Genomic DNA, 19977 nt, shown 5'->3' with positions numbered 1-19977 from the left:
AATAAAATGTGCGCTTGTCTCTGCAAGTGGCGTCTCCCATGTAAGAGTTTGTGGTTATTTGATAAATATTTTAAGTTCGTTTGAGTTTATGAATTAAAAGCTAAGGTAGTCATAATAATAAGTAAAACTAAATTCACTGTTACAAAAGTCATTCATAACTTGTAGCTTAAATTTATATTATGAATTATTTCTTTATCAACTAAAAAATAGCTGCATTATACAAATTAACCTAATTAACCCTAGTGTTCTGTGTTTTTACAAGAACAGTCACCTTGGCTGATAATTTTTCATAAAGGACATATTTTGAAACTGTGGTATCTGACAGAAAAAACGCAAAATGTAAAATTTATACAGGAGATAATGGAATCCTAGGGTTTTGTATTTTTTGGTGGTCAAAACCTTTAAGAAATTTTAAAATATACAGTCTACAGCTAGGTTGATAACAGTGTATTCAAACATATCAAAAAATTATATGTGTTATAAATTTAATAGAATTATAATGTTGTTAATTTTAGATGTAAATCCAACTTGACATCAATGAATTTCCTTGGATTGGGTAGATAATCATATTGCATAATCCATACATATTTTCTTTTTCTCTTCTTTTTGTATTCCTTTTGTAATAACTTTCTCAAACCAGATTGTTTGTCATAAATGATAATCACTTCAGCATGTTCAGATGCAATACATATATAATTTCACATCCTCTTCGATTGAATTCCTAAACAGTATATTAAAAAACACAATACAAATGATATTTTATGAGTGTCACTAACAAAGCAATCAGTAGACAGAGGACCATAACTTCCCAAAACAATAAGTTAAAAATTGTCAGAATCAAATTTGAACTCTCTTGTCCTCGAAATAATGTTTTAAAATTTGATGGGATTGGTTTAACTTTACAATTCTTATGTTATTGCATGGAAAGGACATATTAAAAGCACAACTTGTTAATCAATCAAGGACCATAACTAATGAACAGCAACAGAGAATTTACCTCCATTTTGTCTTCAGAAATAACATATTAATATTTCAAAAAAACTAGTTAAATGGTTCTCATTTAATTGCACAGTTTGTAGCTTATGACATATCCATCCTACATTCTATACCAAAGAAATAATTTTCTTTTTTTTGGGGAAAAAAACCAGGTTAAATAAAACAGAGTTCAACCTGAAACAGTCTGCATAACTGAATTTAGTAAATTTAATGACCTGGTGTAACTACAGCAAAGCAAAAGTAGACTTCTAAAGCATTTAACCCATCCTTGATAAAAAAAAAATAGATGTTACCTATCAATGCCATGTTGGGATGGGTAGGTAGGTAGGTAGGTAGGTAGGTAGGGATTTTAATTTTTGGAGTGGCCAACAACATAAGTTACATGTTTCTATTTTATAAAAATTGGAAATGAGTTGTGTCATGAATTTTCCGTTTGGGTGCTTTGGTGTTTTTTTAGGTAGATATGTCGGCAATATCAAATAATTTTAATTTCATTTTTGGCCTGAGGTACGATTTTTAAAAGTACTTTAATGAATACAAGTTTCAATGCATTTACAGACTATAAACAATTTGAAATTCTTACTAGTTAGTTGTCTCTAAGCAAACCCTATCAATATGCATAAAATTTAATACAAGTATTACATACAAAATGTATAACTCAGTTTTACTAAGTTATAATAACGAATATATTACAAAACATTTAAATACTGCTTAGAAATTAAAAAATCTTCTAACAACTTTATTCTTCTGAATTTGTTTTATTACTCTCTCAACCTTTCAATTTTGTAAAGAGTATACTAAAGACAAAGGCAAATTCAAAATAAAAGAAGAAATAAATTTAAGAAGTTTTAGTGACTTTTAATACCAAGAGTCATAAATAACTCCAGAGGAATTATTTCCTCCATAAATGAATTGTGGATGCTCACCAACTTGATATGATGCGGGATGTATTTTTGTTCCATTATTATAGTCTGGACTAGGAGAAACAAATGATAGTGAAAATGCTTGTGATTTCACCGGGATTGGTGCAGCCAAACTTGAACTGGCAACATTATGTTCATAGTGTCCATCATATAAATGTGAGGGAATTTTATCATTTGGTGACACAGATGATGGCGGTGTAATGTCAAATGTATCTTGCAGACTACATGAGACAGACGAGCCAGAATATGATGGCAAAGCTGAGCTTTTACTAATGACTATGTGTGGGATATGTAAGGTCAAATGGTCTTTGTGACCCTCATTTTCAGGTGGAGTCAATAAGTTCACTGGATCGTTATTCACATATGATGGACGGGTGTTACTACGGATAACAGATTCCCGGTTGGCATATAAAGTTCGTAATAAGTTTGATGCTGGAAGTGTACTACTATCGTGACTATTTCCAGCCCATTGAATGGCAGACCTTTGTCTGTTGATAGCACCACCTATTGACTGCACTGTGAGATCAGTTGGAGACTTCATCCCATTATCAATACCAGTAACGGGTAAATGACGATTCATTACATCCTCCAAATCCTTTACAGAACTAGCTACTGAATTGTGGTTTATGTCATCCAAATTTTGCCAGCCTAAGTCAGAATGGTTTTCTTCCCGAATATGAGTATTTGAAGATCGTCTTGATAAATCTTCTGTCACAGAATACAATGTATTGTCACTATTTTCAGACATTTCATAGTCTTCGTTGTGATTACTTACATTTGATGTGGAGCTACATCGTTCACTTTTATCTTCATGACTTAAGTTACTATTTATTAATATAGCACAATGTCCATCAACATCATCCTGATCAACACTGTAATCTCGTTTTCTTTTTCTCGGCTTTTCAGTTTTTCGTCTAGAATATTTAAAATCTGTTTTGTTTACACTTATTTTGTCATGTAAATTGTCTGAAATAATTCTAGCAGCTTCCTCTTGACAGTCAATCAAATCATCAGGTGTCAAACAATGTTCAGTTTGACCTTTATCAAGGTCAATGTTGTCAAGTTCATCAGGTGAGTTCTGTAAGTTTTCTACTGGCTGGGATGTAGAAGAGGTCACACTTGTATCCCAGGGGTCATGTGATGGAGACTTGTGGCAAGTTAATGTGTCAGACTTGGCTTCACCTAAAATGAATATTAAATAAAATTTTAAGAACACCATTATTAACTCTGAATTTTTAAGTACTATTTATCATTGATGTACCATTACATCTGACTATGTTGTCAGTAACTAGAGGTCAGCTTATTTGTTAAGTGAGTACTTCATTAACTATGGTAAACAAAGCAACAGACTGGTAAAATTTGTTCTAAAGGTATACTTTTGTTACTGGTTCATCAAAAGGATTGGCTATTATGGATAATTTTTACTCCTTAAATTATTATTGATTTTGTGTTCTGTGTAACGTGAACAAACAAAATTAAAATAACTGTGATTTTTAAACCATAATAAAGACAAGCTATAGAAAATAAGTTTAAAAAATATCTAAAGGTGGAAACGGGCATTCTTCAAAGGCCTTATTTATGCTTGTGCATATAAATATTACAATAAATCATTTATTTTGAAAAAATTATTTGCATTTACCCTTATGTTCTAAATTTAGCCATGTCTGCCATATTTTTTTTGTGACTTGAATAATCAAAACAATTATGTAAATGTAGATACCCTAATATGACTCTTGTCAAATTGGTCCAGAAAGACATTTTCAGGGGAATAGATTTTTAATAAAATACTAACAACGATGAATACAACAAGTGAAGGATTTAGAAGAGAGAAAAAGAAGAGTACTTTGATATTCACAGTTGTTGCATACCTATGTCAGATCCATGTTCACTTTGATGTTCCGACTGATCTGTGGCTATATGTCCTATAGGTCCTGATGTTTGATTTTGATCCATTACACAGCCTCGATGAAGTATTCCACTATAATTAACAATATATATTACTAATTTAATACACAAAATATGACATGAGAAATTTCCTAATGTGACATCTAAAAGATTTCTAAATGTAATGCTGTCAGGCAACATAACAACTTCATAGACATGGATAGAATATTTAAAACAGATTTCTAATTATCTCCCTTTGTCCACAAACATCATAATAATAACCCAATAGACACAACACAACACAAAATTAAAATATTTATATCTCATGTCACAATTTTATGAGATAGTATAATAATAGTACCAGTCAAACAAATCAACTGCACATAGAAAGGGGAGATAATCCCAAAGATCATTTCTCACTGGTACTGGTAAGTATAAATACACAAATGTACTTGAAATAAATCTAATCTACTGAAATAACAAGGTCTAATTGGTTTGCTGGCGCGATGTAAAAATGATGAATCAAAGAATTCAACTTTATTTATAACTAATAAAGAACAATGGTGTTGATTGAAAATGACATCATTTCAGGCCCTTTTGTTTTCAACATAAGGATCAACCAACTCTTGAACAGCTTTTTTAGCATCTTTTAAATAAATGTCTTTAGATAAAAATTATGTATGATTTATGTCTTACCTTAGTACATATATAATGGCTAGAATAGTATGATCGTCAGATGTTTTAGAACTGAACAATGTGGTAGCACACATTTGTACCCATACATATCCACCATTCTTATTCATAAATCTGAAGTAATCTGTTAGAACTTGGCCTTTACGCATTACTGTAAAAACATATATAGACTCAAATTAGTTCCATTAACAAATTTGATAATTCTGAGAGCTGTTAGGTACATACTATCAACAATTGATTTCTTTTAACAAAAATATAATATCCAAAATTGTTGCATTTCCTTCACTTAATATACACCTTGGTTTACAGCCTTATAAAACTAAAGGAAAGGTGACATAAATTTGCTCTGAGCATCATTTTGTGTGTGTGTTTTTTTAAAGCTCTCATTTGATTGTTTCTAAATGTTATATTATAGCATTCTGAATATGTGTCTCACAAATACAAATAATTCTTGGGAATTATGATCTACATTATTAGATTTTATATTTTAACAAGAATGTGTCCCAAGTACACAGATGCCCCATCTGCACTATCATTTTCTATGTTCAGTGGACTGTGAAAATGGGGTAAAATCTCTAATTTGACATTAAAATTAGAAAGATCATATCATAGGGAATGTGTTTACTAAGTTTCAAGTTGATTGGACTTCACCAACTTCATCAAAAACTATCTCGAACAAAAACTTTAACCTGAAGCAGGACAGATGGAAGAACGGACAAAAGAACGGATAGACGCACAGATCAGAAAACATAATGCTCATAAATGGGGCATAAAAATGACTTGTGACTAATTCATGGAGTCTTCTATTGTGAGATAAGAAATATTAATAAGAGTATTGTTTTTTGTAAGAATTTCTTGGGGGATTTTTAATGATATACGCTAGTAGCAAAAAATGCACACATACTATTTTCTCCTCCCCATTAAATGAGTAAATGGCTAATTAACCCTTTTACAGGCTTCCCCAAAAATATTTTCACCTAGCACAATAAAACATATCTGATGTTATTGAATTAAAAGTTTCATGGTATAGCAGTAGGTCAACTTTGGAAAAACTATTTAATGGTGTAAAGTTTTTTTATTGATATTTTCTCCTGAAAATACCTGATGATGGGAACTTACAATCTTCATGATGTTTGAGTATTCTTATAACATCTCCAGCGTGACAGAAATCATAGAACATTCGGTTATTGGCATCATCACTATTCCAATCTGTTAACTCTGTTATCCTGCAACAAGCAAAAGTTTCTGATAAAAGAATGTTCTTAAAAAGTCATTGTATATGTAAGTGAGGTAAAAAAAAATAAACATCCCAAAAATGCATGACTAGACAGCACATGCAACAATGTCACACCTGCTTTAAAAATTATGACTGAATGTTATGTTGAAAGTCTTTGAGACTAAGGGTCTTACTACATGTATAACAAAACATACCATGATCAATGAATCATTGAAATGAGGTCAATGTCAGATTAGCATAATCAGATGCATGTGTTTCTTTTGAAATCATTTTATACATCAAATAAATTTAATTGACCTATATCTTGTCCTATTTGAGTATCTAAGTAACCAGGTTTAGCTAACATAGATCTATGAATAACGTTCACAGTCAAATATTTATAGTAACTGATAGACTAACTTATTACAAACATGTTATGTTGCAATGATTCTGTATACTAAAGCTTTACACGAAAGGTGCTGTTGAAATTCTTGAAATGCATGAACAATTTATTAAAATTTCATCAAAATCTGCAAAGAAAAGCAGAAACAACTTCCGAAAGTTTACAATACATTCTTGTCATCAAATTCTTTTCATTTGGAGTGCCATAATTTCCATAAACTAGAGGCTCTAAAGAGCCTGTGTCGCTCACCTTGGTCTATGTGCATATTAAATAAAGGACACAAATGGATTCATGACAAAATTGTATTTTGGTGATGGTGATGTGTTTGAAGTTCTTACTTTACTGAACGATTTTGCTTCTTACAATTATATCTATAATGAACTTTGCCCATTAGTAACAGAGAACTATATTTGGTAAAAATTTACATAAATTTACCAAATTAATGAAAATTGTTAAAAATTGACTATAAAGGGCAATAACTCCTTAAGGGGTCAATTGACCATTTAGGTCATGTTGACTTATTTGTAGATCTTACTTTGCTGAACATTATTGCTGTTTACAGTTTATCGCTATCTACATGTATAATAGTATTCAAGATAACCAAAAACGGCAAAATTTCTTTAAAAATTACCAATTGGAGGGCAGCAACCCAACAACCAGTTGTCCAATTCATCTGAAAAATTCAGGGCAGATAGATATTGACTTGATTAACAATTTAACTTCTTGTCAGATTTGCTCTAGATGCTTTGGTTTCATAGTTATAAGCCAAAAACTGCATTTTACCCCTATGTTCTATTTTAAGCCGTGGCGGCCATCTTGGTTGAATGGCCAGGTCATCGGACACATTTTTCAAACTAGATACCCAAAGATGATTGTGGCCTAGTAGTTTCAGTGGAGATTTTGTAAAAGATTACTTAGATTTATGAAAAATGGTTAAAGATTGACTATAAAGGGCAATAACTCCTAAAGGGGTCAACTGACCATTTTGGTCATGTTGACTTATTTGTAGATCTTACTTTGCTGAACATTATTGCTGTTTACAGTTTATCTCTATCTATAATAATATTCAAGATAATAACCAAAAACAGCAAAATTTCCTCAAAATTACCAATTCAGGGGCAGCAACCCAACAACCGATTGACCGATTCATCTGAAAATTTCAGGGCAGTTAGATCTTGACCTGATAAACATTTTTATCCCATGTCAGATTTCCTCAAAATGCTTTGGTTTTTGAGTTATAAGCCAAAAACTGCATTTTACCCCTATGTTCTATTTTTAGCGGTGGCGGCCATCTTGGTTGGTTGACCAGGTCACGCCACACATTTTTTAAACTAGATACCCCAAAGATGATTGTGGCCAAGTTTGGATTAATTTGGCCCAGTAGTTGCAGAGGAGAAGATTTTTGTAAAGGATTACTTTAATTTACGAAAAATGGTTAAAAATTGACTATAAAGGGCAATAACTCCTAAACGGGTCAACTGACCATTTTGGTCATGTTGACTTATTTGTAGATCTTACTTTGCTGAACATTATTGCTGTTTACAATTTATCTCTATCTATAATAATATTCAAGATAATAACCAAAAACAGCAAAATTTCCTCAAAATTACCAATTCAGGGGCAGCAACCCAACAACCGATTGACCGATTCATCAGAAAATTTCAGGGCAGATAGATCTTGACCTGATAAACATTTTTATCCCATGTCAGATTTCCTCAAAATGCTTTGGTTTTTGAGTTATAAGCCAAAAACTGCATTTTACCCCTATGTTCTATTTTTAGCGGTGGCGGCCATCTTGGTTGGTTGACCAGGTCACGCCACACATTTTTTGAACTAGATACCCCAAAGATGATTGTGGCCAAGTTTGGATTAATTTGGCCCAGTAGTTGCAGAGGAGAAGATTTTTGTAAAGGATTACTTTAATTTACGAAAAATGGTTAAAAATTGACTATAAAGGGCAATAACTCCTAAACGGGTCAACTGACCATTTTGGTCATGTTGACTTATTTGTAGATCGTAGTTTGCTGAACATTATTGCTGTTTACAATTTATCTCTATCTATAATAATATTCAAGATAATAACCAAAAACAGCAAAATTTCCTCAAAATTACCAATTCAGGGGCAGCAACCCAACAACCGATTGACCGATTCATCTGAAAATTTCAGGGCAGATAGATCTTGACCTGATAAACATTTTTATCCCATGTCAGATTTCCTCAAAATGCTTTGGTTTTTGAGTTATAAGCCAAAAACTGCATTTTACCCCTATGTTCTATTTTTAGCGGTGGCGGCCATCTTGGTTGGTTGACCAGGTCACGCCACACATTTTTTAAACTAGAAACCCCAAAGATGATTGTGGCCAAGTTTGGATTAATTTGGCCCAGTAGTTTCAGAGGAGAAGATTTTTGTAAAAGATTACTTTAATTTACGAAAAATGGTTAAAAATTGACTATAAAGGGCAATAACTCCTAAACGGGTCAACTGACCATTTTGGTCATGTTGACTTATTTGTAGATCTTACTTTGTTGAACATTATTGCTGTTTACAGTTTATCTCTATCTATAATAATATTCAAGATAATAACCAAAAACAGCAAAATTTCCTCAAAATTACCAATTCAGGGGCAGCAACCCAACAACCGATTGACCGATTCATCTGAAAATTTCAGGGCAGATAGATCTTGACCTGATAAACATTTTTATCCCATGTCAGATTTCCTCAAAATGCTTTGGTTTTTGAGTTATAAGCCAAAAACTGCATTTTACCCCTATGTTCTATTTTTAGCGGTGGCGGCCATCTTGGTTGGTTGACCAGGTCACGCCACACATTTTTTAAACTACAAACCCCAAAGATGATTGTGGCCAAGTTTGGATTAATTTGGCCCAGTAGTTTCAGAGGAGAAGATTTTTGTAAAAGATTACTTTAATTTACGAAAAATGGTTAAAAATTGACTATAAAGGGCAATAACTCCTAAACGGGTCAACTGACCATTTTGGTCATGTTGACTTATTTGTAGATCTTACTTTGTTGAACATTATTGCTGTTTACAGTTTATCTCTATCTATAATAATATTCAAGATAATAACCAAAAACAGCAAAATTTCCTCAAAATTACCAATTCAGGGGCAGCAACCCAACAACCGATTGACCGATTCATCTGAAAATTTCAGGGCAGATAGATCTTGACCTGATAAACATTTTTATACCATGTCAGATTTCCTCAAAATGCTTTGGTTTTTGAGTTATAAGCCAAAAACTGCATTTTACCCCTTTGTTCTATTTTTAGCCGTGGCGGCCATCTTGGTTGGTTGACCAGGTCACGCCACACATTTTTTAAACTAGATACCCCAAAGATGATTGTGGCCAAGTTTGGATTAATTTGGCCCAGTAGTTTCAAAGGAGAAGATTTTTGTAAAAGATTACTTTAATTAACGAAAAATGGTTAAAAATTTACTATAAAGGGCAATAACTCCTAAACGGGTCAACTGACCATTTTGGTCATGTTGACTTATTTGTAGATCTTACTTTGCTGAACATTATTGCTGTTTACAATTTATCTCTATCTATAATAATATTCAAGATAATAACCAAAAACAGCAAAATTTCCTCAAAATTACCAATTCAGGGGCAGCAACCCAACAACCGATTGACCGATTCATCAGAAAATTTCAGGGCAGATAGATCTTGACCTGATAAACATTTTTATCCCCTGTCAGATTTCCTCAAAATGCTTTGGTTTTTGAGTTATAAGCCAAAAACTGCATTTTACCCCTATGTTCTATTTTTAGCGGTGGCGGCCATCTTGGTTGGTTGACCAGGTCACGCCACACATTTTTTGAACTAGATACCCCAAAAATGATTGTGGCCAAGTTTGGATTAATTTGGCCCAGTAGTTGCAGAGGAGAAGATTTTTGTAAAGGATTACTTTAATTTACGAAAAATGGTTAAAAATTGACTATAAAGGGCAATAACTCCTAAACGGGTCAACTGACCATTTTGGTCATGTTGACTTATTTGTAGATCTTAGTTTGCTGAACATTATTGCTGTTTACAATTTATCTCTATCTATAATAATATTCAAGATAATAACCAAAAACAGCAAAATTTCCTCAAAATTACCAATTCAGGGGCAGCAACCCAACAACCGATTGACCGATTCATCTGAAAATTTCAGGGCAGATAGATCTTGACCTGATAAACATTTTTATCCCATGTCAGATTTCCTCAAAATGCTTTGGTTTTTGAGTTATAAGCCAAAAACTGCATTTTACCCCTATGTTCTATTTTTAGCGGTGGCGGCCATCTTGGTTGGTTGACCAGGTCACGCCACACATTTTTAAAACTAGAAACCCCAAAGATGATTGTGGCCAAGTTTGGATTAATTTGGCCCAGTAGTTTCAGAGGAGAAGATTTTTGTAAAAGATTACTTTAATTTACGAAAAATGGTTAAAAATTGACTATAAAGGGCAATAACTCCTAAACGGGTCAACTGACCATTTTGGTCATGTTGACTTATTTGTAGATCTTACTTTGTTGAACATTATTGCTGTTTACAGTTTATCTCTATCTATAATAATATTCAAGATAATAACCAAAAACAGCAAAATTTCCTCAAAATTACCAATTCAGGGGCAGCAACCCAACAACCGATTGACCGATTCATCTGAAAATTTCAGGGCAGATAGATCTTGACCTGATAAACATTTTTATCCCATGTCAGATTTCCTCAAAATGCTTTGGTTTTTGAGTTATAAGCCAAAAACTGCATTTTACCCCTTTGTTCTATTTTTAGCCGTGGCGGCCATCTTGGTTGGTTGACCAGGTCACGCCACACATTTTTTAAACTAGATACCCCAAAGATGATTGTGGCCAAGTTTGGATTAATTTGGCCCAGTAGTTTCAAAGGAGAAGATTTTTGTAAAAGATTACTTTAATTAACGAAAAATGGTTAAAAATTTACTATAAAGGGCAATAACTCCTAAACGGGTCAACTGACCATTTTGGTCATGTTGACTTATTTGTAGATCTTACTTTGCTGAACATTATTGCTGTTTACAATTTATCTCTATCTATAATAATATTCAAGATAATAACCAAAAACAGCAAAATTTCCTCAAAATTACCAATTCAGGGGCAGCAACCCAACAACCGATTGACCGATTCATCAGAAAATTTCAGGGCAGATAGATCTTGACCTGATAAACATTTTTATCCCCTGTCAGATTTCCTCAAAATGCTTTGGTTTTTGAGTTATAAGCCAAAAACTGCATTTTACCCCTATGTTCTATTTTTAGCGGTGGCGGCCATCTTGGTTGGTTGACCAGGTCACGCCACACATTTTTTGAACTAGATACCCCAAAGATGATTGTGGCCAAGTTTGGATTAATTTGGCCCAGTAGTTGCAGAGGAGAAGATTTTTGTAAAGGATTACTTTAATTTACGAAAAATGGTTAAAAATTGACTATAAAGGGCAATAACTCCTAAACGGGTCAACTGACCATTTTGGTCATGTTGACTTATTTGTAGATCTTAGTTTGCTGAACATTATTGCTGTTTACAATTTATCTCTATCTATAATAATATTCAAGATAATAACCAAAAACAGCAAAATTTCCTCAAAATTACCAATTCAGGGGCAGCAACCCAACAACCGATTGACCGATTCATCTGAAAATTTCAGGGCAGATAGATCTTGACCTGATAAACATTTTTATCCCATGTCAGATTTCCTCAAAATGCTTTGGTTTTTGAGTTATAAGCCAAAAACTGCATTTTACCCCTATGTTCTATTTTTAGCGGTGGCGGCCATCTTGGTTGGTTGACCAGGTCACGCCACACATTTTTAAAACTAGAAACCCCAAAGATGATTGTGGCCAAGTTTGGATTAATTTGGCCCAGTAGTTTCAGAGGAGAAGATTTTTGTAAAAGATTACTTTAATTTACGAAAAATGGTTAAAAATTGACTATAAAGGGCAATAACTCCTAAACGGGTCAACTGACCATTTTGGTCATGTTGACTTATTTGTAGATCTTACTTTGTTGAACATTATTGCTGTTTACAGTTTATCTCTATCTATAATAATATTCAAGATAATAACCAAAAACAGCAAAATTTCCTCAAAATTACCAATTCAGGGGCAGCAACCCAACAACCGATTGACCGATTCATCTGAAAATTTCAGGGCAGATAGATCTTGACCTGATAAACATTTTTATCCCATGTCAGATTTCCTCAAAATGCTTTGGTTTTTGAGTTATAAGCCAAAAACTGCATTTTACCCCTTTGTTCTATTTTTAGCCGTGGCGGCCATCTTGGTTGGTTGACCAGGTCACGCCACACATTTTTTAAACTAGATACCCCAAAGATGATTGTGGCCAAGTTTGGATTAATTTGGCCCAGTAGTTTCAAAGGAGAAGATTTTTGTAAAAGATTACTTTAATTAACGAAAAATGGTTAAAAATTTACTATAAAGGGCAATAACTCCTAAACGGGTCAACTGACCATTTTGGTCATGTTGACTTATTTGTAGATCTTACTTTGCTGAACATTATTGCTGTTTACAATTTATCTCTATCTATAATAATATTCAAGATAATAACCAAAAACAGCAAAATTTCCTCAAAATTACCAATTCAGGGGCAGCAACCCAACAACCGATTGACCGATTCATCTGAAAATTTCAGGGCAGATAGATCTTGACCTGATAAACATTTTTACCCCATGTCAGATTTGCTCTAAATGCTTTGGTTTTTGAGTTATAAGCCAAAAACTGCATTTTACCCCTATGTTCTATTTTTAGCAGTGGCGGCCATCTTGGTTGGTTGACCGGGTCACGCCACACATTTTTTAAACTAGATACCCCAATGATGATTGTGGCCAAGTTTGGTTTGATTTGTCCCAGTAGTTTCAGAGGAGAAGATTTTTGTAAAAGTTAACGACGACGGACGACGACGACGACGGACGACGACGACGACGGACGACGACGACGACGGACGCCGGACGCCAAGTGATGAGAAAAGCTCACTTGGCCCTTCGGGCCAGGTGAGCTAATAATTAGATGTGCACAGAAAAAATAAATGAATGATGAAGATGCATCAATAATGGTTCCTTTGCTTACAACTTACATTGTATCACAGTATATGATTTTTAAGTTTGGAGACAGCCTCATTATGAATGTGTCACTTTCTATCCTGAGTTCTGTGATGGTGGGAGGTGGTAGTGCTATAGCAATGCCAACCAATCCTAAATACTGTGTTGTAGATTTTCTGTTCAGGTTAAAACACATCTGGGGACGAAAATGGGCAGTTACATATACCACCTGAAAAAAAACCCAGAGAGTTGAAGCAGGTCTATGCATTCCATGGATTTTAGTCAAATGTTAAACCATGGAAGTAATATTTAGAAGGAATAACAACGACTAATTAGCATGTATTTATAGCATGCTGAGCTCTGTACTAAAGTCATACAATTTCATCCAATTATAGTCTCAGCGGTAAGACCCCTTTGGTTACTATCTGCGTTACCGCGGTTGTAAAATGGCATCTGGAATTTCTTATCAGTCACGTGGTTTTATCGAGTCCGGTAATTTTAAAGTACCTGTGTGAAATCCGAGGTTTATTAATAAGAAGGTGGCGCTGTATCATATAAAACCTCTGCCTTCAGATGAAGTCGTATGATGTAAAAAACTTGAAAAACGGACGAGAATTGTTCAAACTACAGCAGTTTAACATGGAAAATTGTATTTAATTTAGCATATTTTTGCTTTTTACCTTTTGTTTTAAACTGTTCTAAAAGTATTTTCCGGTTAAAAGCGGATCCCGAGTTAAACAGATAAATACCGTTGAATCGATCAGGTTTCACATGATGTTAAACAAAATAGTGTAGGCAAATGTAGGCATAGATTTTTTTACTGTTGAAATGTGCAAAGTTAATCGAGATTGAATAAAAGAATATTTACTTTCAAGTATTCTAAATTTATGTATATGTCATAAATGTCATTGATTGCATTATTGAAACTGGACAACTAAAATGGGGATAATATTTTCGTAAATATATATTATTGTGGAATGCTTGTATTAATATAATTAGCTATACAGCAAAAATTATAACAAACCGACGAAATGGGCTTAAATCTATCTGTCTTACGGTAAATTCATTTTTACACAAATTAGTTTATGTATCAAGACCTTAAATTGAAGGATAGAACCGTTTAGAATTGTGAATATTTTAATTGACTATAAATACAAGAAGGATTTAGATTTTTCGTATTAAATAAAGGGGGTCCAAATGTATTTTTTTTTACAATCATCTTCTTAACTTACGGAAATGTTTTCTTAACTGTCTGTAAATATTAAAATTGAAATGACACAATCTTGTTCTATGTGATAGCTGTCGGTTTAAACTATTATGATCAAACTAACCAAAAAAAGGCAAAAATTGGACTATAATAAAAATTGAACGAATGACTCTTTCGGCAGCGTACATCAACGGAATGTAACGAATGAACTATTCAGGTTACTTCGCACGTATAAACGACAAAATCTTATCTGTTCGTAGTTCTCCGTGAACACGAAAATGACCGATAAGTGTCAGTGATTTGATCGATCACATGCGGAGAATCAACTTCCACGCCAGATATTGAACCAATTAACAAGTTATTGAAAGATGGGCGGTAACGCAGATGAAACCTTTGAAGTGACGACGTTGTTATTCCTTCTAAATATTACTTCCATGGTTAAACTGACTATACATGTTTATAGTAAAAAATAATTAAAAAATCAAATTGTCACACAAATACAACAAACGTTTTCCCTGTAATTTTGTTGTTTGTAGTTGGTTGGTGCTGCCAATTCTTTTTACCATTTACTGTTTATAGCTGAAATCAAGCAGTTATAACTTAAATGGTACCAATTTTCTGCACCAGATGCATACCTGCCAACTGTCACTATTTGCGGGGGATTTCCCCCATGGAGGCTCCCAAATTGAAATTTTGAAAGAGCAATTTTGTCCACAATTTAAACAAAACAATTACTTTTACAATGACTTTAGGCTCGTAAAAGTATGAAGAAGCCAAAATAACAACATAAGAATGAATTTGCAGGCCCCCTTGAAGGTTTTTTAGGACTATGACAGCCATCTTGCACGCAAAACCCCCATGGGCATTTTAAAAAGTTGGCAGGTATGCAGATGCACATTTCAACAGTCAATGTCTCTTCAGTGATGCTCTTCTCTTTTGAATTGTTTCACATTTTGTCTTCTCACTGCCTTTTATATGGGGTTTGTTCACTGTAAAAGGTGCACAGTGACCAATTTTTTTTTAAATACTCCTTTGATCTTTGGTGAATATTTATCTCATTGGCAGTCATGCATCTTTCTACAACACATTCAACAATTTATTTATCAGCGGTGAATATCTCAAAAACATATAAAATATATCAATACCCTATATCCAGAAGTTCTGACATGAACACCTCTTTTTGTCAGTGTAGATTTCATTCTCAAACAAAATGTTCTTTCTAGTGGTCTGTCAGGATTAGGTATCATATATGCAACTGAAATTATATTATATTCAATGTTATTAATATCAATATGACTTATCTCCCCTTACCCAAAAATTATAATGACCAAAACTGATAGTAAATGTCTAAATAAAAAATCTTATTGGAAGAGAATAAAAAAGTAAAATTTGATACTTAGCTAGACTTCCCAATTGAAGTGTTAAGGATGAATGAACAAGGAACATGATATACCTCTCACTATTGCTCTCTTGGTACATTAACTAGTTTGTAACCTATCGTTTGACATGTCTTTACTTTTTTCAAAATATAACTAGAGGCTCTAAAGAGCCTGTGTCGCTCACCTTGGTCTATGTGCATATTAAACAAAGGACACAAATGGATTCATGACAAAATTGTATTTTGGTGATGGTGATGTGTTTGAAGTTCTTACTTTACTGAACGATTTTGCTTCTTACAATTATATCTATAATGAACTTTGCCCATTAGTAACAGAGAACTATATTTGGTAAAAATTTACATATATTTACCAAATCAATGAAAATTGTTAAAAATTGACTATAAAGGGCAATAACTCCTTAAGGGGTCAATTGACCATTTAGGTCATGTTGACTTATTTGTAGATCTTACTTTGCTGAACATTATTGCTGTTTACAGTTTATCGCTATCTATAATAGTATTCAAGATAACCAAAAACGGCAAAATTTCTTTAAAAATTACCAATTGGAGGGCAGCAACCCAACAACCAGTTGTCCAATTCATCTGAAAAATTCAGGGCAGATAGATATTGACTTGATTACAATTTAACTTCTTGTCAGATTTGCTCTAGATGCTTTGAATTCATAGTTATAAGCCAAAAACTGCATTTTACCCCTATGTTCTATTTTTAGCCGTGGCGGCCATCTTGGTTGAATGGCCAGGTCATCGGACACATTTTTCAAACTAGATACCCCAAAGATGATTGTGGCCTAGTAGTTTCAGTGGAGATTTTGTAAAAGATTACTTTGATTTATGAAAAATGGTTAAAGATTGACTATAAAGGGCAATAACTCCTAAAGGGGTCAACTGACCATTTTGGTCATGTTGACTTATTTGTAGATCTTACTTTGCTGAACATTATTGCTGTTTACAATTTATCTCTATCTATAATAATATTCAAGATAATAACTAAAAACAGCAAAATTTCCTCAAAATTACCAATTCAGGGGCAGCAACCCAACAACCGATTGACCGATTCATCTGAAAATTTCAGGGCAGATAGATCTTGACCTGATAAACATTTTTATCCCATGTCAGATTTCCTCAAAATGCTTTGGTTTTTGAGTTATAAGCCAAAAACTGCATTTTACCCCTATGTTCTATTTTTAGCGGTGGCGGCCATCTTGGTTGGTCGACCAGGTCACGCCACACATTTTTTAAACTAGATACCCCAAAGATGATTGTGGCCAAGTTTGGATTAATTTGGCCCAGTAGTTTCAGAGGAGAACATTTTTGTAAAAGATTAATTTAATTTATGAAAAATGGTTAAAATTGACTATAAAGGGCAATAACTCCTAAACGGGTCAACTGACCATTTTGGTCATGTTGACTTATTTGTAGATCTTACTTTGCTGAACATTATTGCTGTTACAGTTTATCTCTATCTATAATAATATTCAAGATAATAACCAAAAACAGCAAAATTTCCTCAAAATTACCAATTCAGGGGCAGCAACCCAACAACCGATTGACTGATTCATCTGAAAATTTCAGGGCAGATAGATCTTGACCTGATAAAGATTTTTATCCCGTCAGATTTCCTCAAAATGCTTTGGTTTTTGAGTTATAAGCCAAAAACTGCATTTTACCCCTTTGTTCTATTTTTAGCCGTGGCGGCCATCTTGGTTGGTTGACCAGGTCACGCCACACATTTTTTAAACTAGATACCCGAAAGATGATTGTGGCCAAGTTTGGATTAATTTGGCCCAGTAGTTTCAGAGGAGAAGATTTTTGTAAAAGATTACTTTAATTAACGAAAAATGGTTAAAAATTGACTATAAAGGGCAATAACTCCTAAACGGGTCAACTGACCGTTTTGGTCATGTTGACTTATTTGTAGATCTTACTTTGCTGAACATTATTGCTGTTTACAGTTTATCTCTATCTATAATAATATTCAAGATAATAACCAAAAACAGCAAAATTTCCTCAAAATTACCAATTCAGGGGCAGCAACCCAACAACCGATTGACCGATTCATCTGAAAATTTCAGGGCAGATAGATCTTGACCTGATAAACATTTTTATCCCATGTCAGATTTCCTCAAAATGCTTTGGTTTTTGAGTTATAAGCCAAAAACTGCATTTTACCCCTATGTTCTATTTTTAGCGGTGGCGGCCATCTTGGTTGGTCGACCAGGTCACGCCACACATTTTTTAAACTAGATACCCCAAAGATGATTGTGGCCAAGTTTGGATTAATTTGGCCCAGTAGTTTCAGAGGAGAACATTTTTGTAAAAGATTAATTTAATTTATGAAAAATGGTTAAAATTGACTATAAAGGGCAATAACTCCTAAACGGGTCAACTGACCATTTTGGTCATGTTGACTTATTTGTAGATCTTACTTTGCTGAACATTATTGCTGTTACAGTTTATCTCTATCTATAATAATATTCAAGATAATAACCAAAAACAGCAAAATTTCCTCAAAATTACCAATTCAGGGGCAGCAACCCAACAACCGATTGACTGATTCATCTGAAAATTTCAGGGCAGATAGATCTTGACCTGATAAAGATTTTTATCCCGTCAGATTTCCTCAAAATGCTTTGGTTTTTGAGTTATAAGCCAAAAACTGCATTTTACCCCTTTGTTCTATTTTTAGCCGTGGCGGCCATCTTGGTTGGTTGACCAGGTCACGCCACACATTTTTTAAACTAGATACCCGAAAGATGATTGTGGCCAAGTTTGGATTAATTTGGCCCAGTAGTTTCAGAGGAGAAGATTTTTGTAAAAGATTACTTTAATTAACGAAAAATGGTTAAAAATTGACTATAAAGGGCAATAACTCCTAAACGGGTCAACTGACCGTTTTGGTCATGTTGACTTATTTGTAGATCTTACTTTGCTGAACATTATTGCTGTTTACAGTTTATCTCTATCTATAATAATATTCAAGATAATAACCAAAAACAGCAAAATTTCCTCAAAATTACCAATTCAGGGGCAGCAACCCAACAACCGATTGACCGATTCATCTGAAAATTTCAGGGCAGATAGATCTTGACCTGATAAACATTTTTATCCCATGTCAGATTTGCTCTAAATGCTTTGGTTTTTGAGTTATAAGCCAAAAACTGCATTTTACCCCTATGTTCTATTTTTAGCCGTGGCGGCCATCTTGGTTGGTTGACCGGGTCACGCCACACATTTTTTAAACTAGATACCCCAATGATGATTGTGGCCAAGTTTGGTTTGATTTGGCCCAGCAGTTTCAGAGGAGAAGATTTTTGTAAAAGTTAACGACGACGGACGACGACGACGGACTACGGACGCCGGACGCCGGACGCCAAGTGATGAGAAAAGCTCACTTGGCCCTTCGGGCCAGGTGAGCTAAAAAAGAAGATATGGTATGATTGCAAATGAGACAACTCTCCACAAGAGACCAAATGACACAGAATTTAACAACTATAGGCCACAGTATAGCCTTTAATAATGAGCAAAGCCCCCACCAAATAGTCAGCTATAAAAGGCCCCAAATTGACAAATGTAAAACAATTCAAAGAAAAAAGGTCATTACCAGGAAAATGTGTAAGCTCTCTATGCTTTAAAGAGGAGTGCAATATCCCAAGGTAAGGTGAAGTTCTGGTTATATCTCATTTTGGGCTCTGTATTTATTTGCTGGGAAAATTAGCTTCTTCTTCTAGTTCTGATTAAATATTTGAATTTCCCTGTATTGGATGGGGTATGTACTGTTTAATCGTCAGGATTTTTGTAATTTGTTTTGTTGACTGATTTTTGTCTATTCCTCATTTTCTTTTTGGCCATGATATTGTCTGCTTTTCTTTGACATTTATTTTATCATTTTACTGGCCCATGGTACTTTCTCACTCATTTTTATTAGTGTAAATATTTCCACTTTAAAGAGGTGCTGTTGAGTTGGACTGCTAATGAACATTCTGTCGCTAAAAGTTTTTTTATGGCTTTTCATTAATGAATTGGTAAATTTTCATTTACTAGAAAACATTAAAAACACTTTGGCCATAATATTTTGTTCTTTTTAACAGAGTTTAATCAAAGAAGCTCCTATGAACATAGTATGAAGAAAAGGACAATGGCAATCTATTTATGGCATCCATGTATA

At 33.7% G+C, this 19977-nt stretch overlaps 1 protein-coding gene across 6 annotated transcripts in view; it reads right to left on the bottom strand.

Moving 5' to 3' along the window:
- Positions 1–587: 587 nt before the first annotated feature.
- The window catches only part of LOC139517432 (protein trachealess-like), a 63827-nt gene continuing 44437 nt past the window's right edge, over positions 588–19977 (bottom strand). For all 6 annotated transcript variants that reach the window (XM_071308441.1, XM_071308443.1, XM_071308446.1 and 3 more), the window contains exons 7-12: positions 15559–15668; positions 13242–13435; positions 5616–5722; positions 4500–4647; positions 3788–3897; positions 588–3101 (exon numbers count right to left, since the gene is read on the bottom strand). In XM_071308441.1, the coding sequence (XP_071164542.1) occupies positions 1855–3101; positions 3788–3897; positions 4500–4647; positions 5616–5722; positions 13242–13435; positions 15559–15668 (1916 nt within the window). In that variant the 3' untranslated portion in view covers positions 588–1854. The remainder of the gene's footprint in view (positions 3102–3787; positions 3898–4499; positions 4648–5615; positions 5723–13241; positions 13436–15558; positions 15669–19977) is intronic.

The sequence above is a fragment of the Mytilus edulis genome, chromosome 3 (genome assembly GCF_963676685.1).
Source record: "Mytilus edulis chromosome 3, xbMytEdul2.2, whole genome shotgun sequence".
NCBI lineage: Eukaryota > Metazoa > Mollusca > Bivalvia > Mytilida > Mytilidae > Mytilus > Mytilus edulis.
Note: the sequence above shows the minus strand (reverse complement) of the source record. Positions and strands in the feature narration are given on the sequence as shown.